This window comes from Silurus meridionalis, chromosome 13 (genome assembly GCF_014805685.1).
Source record: "Silurus meridionalis isolate SWU-2019-XX chromosome 13, ASM1480568v1, whole genome shotgun sequence".
NCBI lineage: Eukaryota > Metazoa > Chordata > Actinopteri > Siluriformes > Siluridae > Silurus > Silurus meridionalis.
In genome coordinates, this window is record NC_060896.1 from 28792777 (window position 1) to 28800391 (window position 7615).

Sequence of the window (7615 nt, forward strand, 5' to 3'; positions counted from 1 at the left end):
AAGGCGGACTTTGCGGGCGTGGCCATCGACAGCGGGTCAGGGGTGTGGGGCAGCACCACAGCACCGCTGAACGATAGCGAGGAGAAAGGCTGGGCCACGTTCACCGACTTCCAACCTTTCTGCTGGTTAGTTCACTCTTTCTTCTCTCTTTATTCTATCTTTCTTCTGTCTCGTCACCTCTTTTAATTCTGTCTAAATGTCTGAGTAAAAGAGGGCAGTTTTTGTTTAACTGCCCCGTACCTTCTCTGTACAACCCGAGGCTTTTCAGTCAGCATGCTGCAGTTATTGCGTTCACCCTAAGGTGGCAGCAGACCCCCATCTCTGTGTTAGCATATTTCTTAATAATAAACTTTTCTCATCACTGGCACGCGACTGTACAGGAGGCTTTCTAGTCACCATGGCGACAGAGTTCAAGGTTCGAAGACGCATTTTATACACATCTGGAAACAAAAATATTTTTTAGCTTGAAGTGATTATGGAGTTTATTATTGTAGGACTTTCAGAACATCACGGTTTTCTAAAAGATTTTTTTTTAAAGATGTCCACTTTCCACTATTTCTGTGAAAGATTTTTTTATTAATTTATTTCTATTTTGCAGTTAGATTTTTGTTCCTTAACATTTTTTATAATTTTTTTTTTAATAATTATTTTTATTTATGTATTTTTGTCTGTATTTCAGTTCATGTAGAGATTATTGACACATTGTGAATTTGTTGAGATGAAGGCGTTGTGTGTTGTGTAGCTCGGACTCCGGCGCTCGCTGCAGCTCTCCGGTCGACTCGGAAAACCCGGACAAACAGAACCAGGATAAAGACTGTGAGATCATTTTATTAACTCTGCTTTTATTGCAAGTGTGTGTGTGTGTGTGTGTGTGTGTGTGTGTGTGTGTGTGTGTGTGTGTGTATAAACTGTGTGTGTAAACTGTGTGTTTCAGCGAGGGGCTCAGCAACGTGTGTGTGGAATGTGTGTGGAGCGAGGAAAGCTCCTCTGGTGGCGTCGGACAGCAGCTCCAGCGGCTCGGACAGTGAGGATGATGAGGAGAGAAGCGACACCACCAGGGACAAGGAGAACGTTACTGTCACTACAGAAAACAAGAACGAGAAAACACTCTTTACCCGGTACACACACACACACACACACACTAGCCTTATATTTTCTTTACATTTTAATTCCATCGATAGTTAACTTTAGTTCCTACGGTCTACGATTAGCATGTTTGTGTTCAGCTTTAAATATAACAGAGCTACTTCTGTTTCTTATCAAAAGGATCGAACAGGCCACACCCCTCGTTACATGCCCATATAAGTGAGACTGTACAGGTGTGTGTAAGAAGAACGTGTTCATGATTTCTCTGTTCTCCTGAACATTTCAGAGATGTGGATGCTACGTGGCCGGGCATCGCAGCCGAACCTCCTCCAGAGTCCGAGCAGAAAACAGACTGAAGGTGAAGCTGCGACTTTCTCCATCGTCGCCTCCTGATTTACACTTTACATCACGTCTCACTCTGTGTTCTCCCTCTGCTTCTCTATTTAGGCGGAAACTTGACAGTCTCCGGAGTCTCGTCCCTTTGTGACCTCATCACTGCCCCGCCCACAACAACAACGACAAAAACAACAACAGCAACAACGACGACACCTATTTTAATCGAGTGTGGTATAATTCAGGATGAACAATGTCGCAGTGTTTCTTCTCTTGGCCGTGAGTTCGGCTGTGATCCGTAACGACCCCGGCGGTGACACTCCGGCATTATAATGCGGATTAGTGCAGTTATAAATGTATATACACGTAAAGTACAGCTGAAAATCTACAGTTAGCGTGGCTCTGTTTTATGGCTACATGCACTGGCTCTTTATAACACATTTACACACACCGTATTCTTGAAGCGTAACACAACACGCTCTATGACAGGTTTATTACAGGTTTATAACAGACTTATGAAATTCTTATAAAAGGATTATAACCTGCATATGACAGTCATATGACGTCTCACCACTGACAGACAGAGTCGGCTCATGACCAGTTATGGCAGGCTTATGAAAGGCTTATGAGAGGTGTATGACGTCTCACTACTGATGTTAGTTTATGGTTGCAGTCGGCTCAAATTTTTTGTACTTATTTTGCAAGTTCTAAACAGTTATGAAGCTTTACAACATTTTTCTATATAGCGTCGTTTCTGTTAAGTTGAAGTTCAGAACTGTGCGAGAATAATTCTGTTTAAATAGAGAATACAGAGAACGAGGAGGACCACAACATGTCCAAGTTCTCAAAAATGCACACAAATATTTACTAATCCTAATCACACTAATATTATTTAAGAACAAAAATGACCAATTTGGGAATTAAATTAAACAGATCATTAAATGTAAAAAGAAAACCCAACATGGCTAATTTTTTTTGGATCCTCCATTTTATTAATGTATTTTATTTTATATTTTACTTTTGAATTAGATTTTCACTTTTGGTTATGTTTAATGTGCACTAAATGGAGGTTTTTCCATCTTACATTTTTTACAATTATTTTTTATTTTTCCTCAGTTTCCTGGCCGTCCTCATCCTTGGGTTTTAGATCCTCTGAAAATTGTTTAAATGAAACCTCTGTAAATAAAATTGCTATAAAAAGAACCCCTGAAATTAAGGGGGAAACAACCCATAGATATTTATATTTATTTTTGTCAAAAAATTTTTGTTTAATTGCATAAATTACTAATTCTTTATAAAACTCAGTCACAAAATGAATGTAAATTTATATATATATTTATTTTATTAGAGGGTCAACGTTTTTTGCCCCGGCTCTTACAGGCCAGTTTAAGTAAGAGTGTACATTAGACCATTATAAAGGTTTAATTGACTTTGTATTTAAGTTCAGATGTAGAAGATGAAAGAAAAATTGATTTGGTGCCTAATTAAATAAAACAAATAAATAGATAAGTAGATAGATAAGTAGATAGATAAACAAATAGATAAGTAAAAATCTTAAATAAACAATTTTTTTTTTTCCAAATGTTAAATAGGTAAATTAAAAAAAATTATAAATCTGCTTAAAATCTTTTGTTGCTAAAAGATTGTGAACATTTTGGATACATGTTTGAAAAATAAGAATAATTTGGCAACCAAAAATAATCTTTTTTTTCAGTCATTCTTCAGCACGTCTAGAAAATTAGAACATCTGTCAGTGTTTCACTGGTCATTAATCAAATCAGTTTTATTTTACTGCTGTAAGATGAGGTGCTGAGACTGCAGACGCTGTATAGAGGAGTTATAATACTTTATAAATGTGTGTAATTAAAGACAGAATAATGACTTGCGATATAAGAATAAAAAGTAAAACTGACCCGCTATATGACTGACGGTTCTCGTCTTTCCTTGTGTTCGTGTGAGATGCATGCTCATTCGTGCCTATGAATGTGTTATGAAGACCCAATGTAGGTAGCCTTTAAATAAATGAATGTGCAATAAGGGGTTATTGTGTAGCTGTGTAATTATTCCTCTGTGTGTGTGTGTGTGTGTGTGTGTGTGTGTGTGTGTGTGTGTGTGTGTGTGTCAGTCTCATACCGTTACATCATAAGACTGACATAACCATGCCGTTAGCACGTCGCAGAATGTATCTTAGTTTACACACCGTTATAACTGTTACTGCTGAAATACTTTTAATTAATTCTTAATAAACAGTGTCATGACGAGTTCTGACCACAGAACACGCTCATCTCTGATTGGGTGAAACGTGTCATATGACTGAGGAGTGGGCGGGGTTATACTTCATGGTGACACAGTTATAACATTTAAACATTTACATTGAACATGGTTATATCAGGCTTATGAGTACAATGTGGGTGGAAGGTTGTTTTTTCTGGTATGATTTCCTCTGTGTGTGTGTGTGTGTGTGTGTGTGTGTGTGTGTGTAAAAGAGAGAATCGATAATAAAATCAAATCCACATGAAAAATCACAGAGTACAGAGCTTCAGTGTGATGAAAGAACTTCAGGTGATTTTTCAGTGGATTTGATTTTATTCACACACACACACACACACACACACACACACACACACACACACACACACACACACACACACACTGTGTTTGAGGGTATTTGTGAATTTACATGGTTCTCAGCTTGTTTCAGTTATAGCACTTGAAACCAAAAGATGCTGTTGACAATGAGGATGAGGGTGATGATTGTGGATGGAGGTGATGATGACCAGGAGGAGCAGGATGGATGTGGGGATGATGACTAGTGGATGTTATGCTGATGGTGATGATGACTAGAATTGTGATGATAATGGTGAAGATGACCAGGGAAAAGATGATTGATGTGATGTTAGTGGTGATTTTTGATGATGACCAGCTGAAGCATGATAGTCGATGGATGTAATTGTAATGATGATGATGGTGGTGATGATTATGATGGACAGTAGCAGGATGATAGATGATTTTGGATGGAGAAGGTAAGGGTAGAAGATGATGGATGTCATGGTGATGGTAATGATGATGATAGTTGATGGATGTGATGGTAATGATGATGATGATGACCAGAAGAAGGATGAGTGTGTGGTGATGATGGATTGTGATAATAACAATAAGGAGGATGAGTCAGTAGACAGTGGAGGAGATGGTGATTGTTGATGATATAATGAATGTAATGTTTTTTTGTTTGTTTGTTTCTCTTCTAAAATAATGGTAGCTTTTTTCCTGGATTCCTGATTTCTCCTGATCTTTTTTGTTTTTTCTTGTGATCACCTGTAGTCTCTCTCTCTCTCCCGCTCTCTCTCTCACTCTCTCGCTCTTATTTTTTTTAATCCCGTCTTCCAAACCATGTGAATGTTTTATTTTTTTGCAGCTCACATACGGTAGCATACGACTTCCTGTTTTTAAAAACCAATTTACAAAAAAAAAAATGTGGTAAATCTTATAGATTGTTGATGATTGTAGCTGCATTTCGGTATTGTGTGCAATTTGGGTATTTTTATCCCTTTCTTTTTTATACACAAACACACACACACACACATATATATATATATATATATATATATATATATATATATATATATATATATATATATATATATATAAATAAATAAATCGATGGTGTAATTACACATACACACTGTTCTGTTGTTTAAGGTTTTTGTTTCTGCTCCGATCTCCAGATAAGAAAAATGTGTGAGATTAGCTCTTTCCCTTCCTGTGTGTGTGTGTGTGTGTGTGTGTGTGTGTGTGTGTGTTACTTTTAATTAATTTTATTAATTCCTTATTAAATAGTCGTGTATATTAGATTTTTGTGATGTGTTATATTGTACCTGGAAAATGACAGCAAATCAAATCAAGGTGTGTGTGTGTGTGTGTGTGTGTGTGTGTGTGTGTGTGTGTGAGAGATCTATATCTATGTATCCATGTAAAGGAAATACTGAAGTGTATATAAAAATAAAATGACATTATAAGCTGTTTTTTGTGTGTGTGTTTTTTGTTATTATCTATATAAAGAATAATATTGCGTTTTCTGACTTCCTTTTTAATTCCAGATGGGCGGAGCTACAAAAAGAGCAGGTGGCAAATCAGATTTTAGCATACATCCTTACATTCAGTTGTATTTTTGTCTAGTTATAATGGCTATATTGGCCTTGCTTTAACAGTTTCACAAATCCAGATTTGTGAAGGCACCTTAGCTGTGGCCGCCCTTGTGTTTCACCCCATTACTTCAGTGATGTTCTCCCTGAATCAATCCACCTCTAAATCCCATCATTATGATGCCGTGTCTACAGAAAACATCAGTATTATAGAGAAGTGCAGTAGATCAGAGCTGCATCACACACAGGATCTCATACAGTCAGAATGAACATCATCACTAAAGAAACAAACCCAATGAACACAATTCAACACGTCTCCTTTCACTGGAGCCACAACTGCACCTCCACATACATCATCTCCAGCAGGAGCACCGATATTCACCTCATCACACACACACACACACACACACACACACACACACCTCCACATACATAATCTCCAGCAGGAGCACCGATATTCACCTCATCACATCACCCCGGGATTTCACTGTACATTACAGTTTTCTTGGGAATTTGAAATGAATGCAAATTGTGTGTTTTTGTGCAAATTCTACAGAAAAAGTAAACACAAGTATAAACGGTTCATAAAAAAGCTTAACAATTGTTTTATACTGTTTTGGCGACCTTTTCTTATCATGTCCAGCTTTTCTTGAAAAGTCCATTTTGTAAACATCCTTGTAAGTGTATCTACGACCGAATTAGTTTCTTTTCCTTGGTCAGTCGTTTTGGGGAAAAACAACAGCGATTAAATCCACATGAATGTATTTGAGTTTGCGCAGGTTGCTACAGATGTAGTTTGTAAGCTCTGACTGGTGCATCTATGACCCTAAACCTACCCTGACATGATTGGATGCCTGCTTGGGGGTCCTCAGAGTGGCCAAGTCGCAGACTTATGGGTTTAAGCAACAGCTTTAAACAGCATGGATTTGAATCTACCAAGAACCTGCACTGTTCATTTCTGCTGGATTTACAGCAATAAGTGATGTGACTGCTGATTGGATAGAAACTCTAACTGGAAGCAGATATTTATAACCTTCAAAAAAAGTGTTTTGAAGGTTCTAGTTCACCAAAGAATCTTTTCTAAATGGGAAAATACTTTGTTGTATGTCATTGAAAATGTTCTAATATTTTATTTACAGTATATTAATATTATATTAAATCTTTTAAACTCCAAGATAAATCTGCTTATCTTCTGGTATCCAAACCTTTGCATTTTGTATGTTCTGCATAGAGCTTTTATAGAAGTTATGAACATTTTAAGAACTCATGAAGAAGAAATAATTTGGACATTTGCACCACACCTGGAAAAAGAAAGTTTTAACCTAAGGGATTTTTTTAAAGCTTAGATTCATTAAGGAATACAAGAGGAACATATGAATATAATTCAGATATAAATGTTTTATTATACAACAGGGTTCAACATAGAACCTTTAAATCTTCCATCAGAAAACTAAAGAAACTTTACTTCTAAATGATGTATTTATATTAAGTAGATTAAATTATATTGCTGAAAAACAGAAGTATTAACTTTTAGATACTCTCTTACAAATAATAAAAAGTTCCTTTGGTTCTTTGGATGGTAAAGATTCTAGATCTCAGTAGATTAGCATTGTAGATTTCTACACAGAACCTTCCTCAGATACCCAAGGAATATTCTTTATATTTCTATGAATAACAGTTTACTTTTCAGAATGGGTCCAAAAAACAACACATTTAAGAATCGTAAAACTCTTAACTATCCAAGGAACCCTTTAAGAACCCTGAAAGTACCCTTAAGTAACCCTTTTTTCCTCATAAACGGATGCTGGAAGAAAAGCAGGAGATGAAAATATTTGAAATGCAAACTGTACATAGTTCTGAGATCCAGATGTGCACAGTGTGATGAAGAACCTCAATGTTAATGATTTATTGAGAACGTGGAGGAGAACCAGAAACGAGAGCACTGCTAGAGGAGAGGTGTGACATATCTAGAGGGAGGGGCTTCTGGGGGAAAAATAGGAAGAGCAGTATGTTGGGTTGGGGTGGGGGTACTCTGTGTGTGTGTGTGTGTGTGT

General features: G+C 36.9%; 1 protein-coding gene across 1 annotated transcript in view; it reads left to right on the top strand.

Annotated features, from left to right (window-relative positions):
• Nucleotides 1–3458, top strand: part of ppp6r2b (protein phosphatase 6, regulatory subunit 2b) — a 17650-nt gene extending 14192 nt beyond the window's left edge. Inside the window, exons 20-24 of the mRNA XM_046863984.1 lie at nucleotides 1–125; nucleotides 743–816; nucleotides 935–1118; nucleotides 1373–1444; nucleotides 1534–3458. The exon at nucleotides 1–125 is cut by the window's left edge and continues 41 nt beyond it. Coding sequence (XP_046719940.1) covers nucleotides 1–125; nucleotides 743–816; nucleotides 935–1118; nucleotides 1373–1442 — 453 coding nt within the window. The 3' untranslated portion in view covers nucleotides 1443–1444; nucleotides 1534–3458. The remainder of the gene's footprint in view (nucleotides 126–742; nucleotides 817–934; nucleotides 1119–1372; nucleotides 1445–1533) is intronic.
• Nucleotides 3459–7615: the final 4157 nt, after the last annotated feature.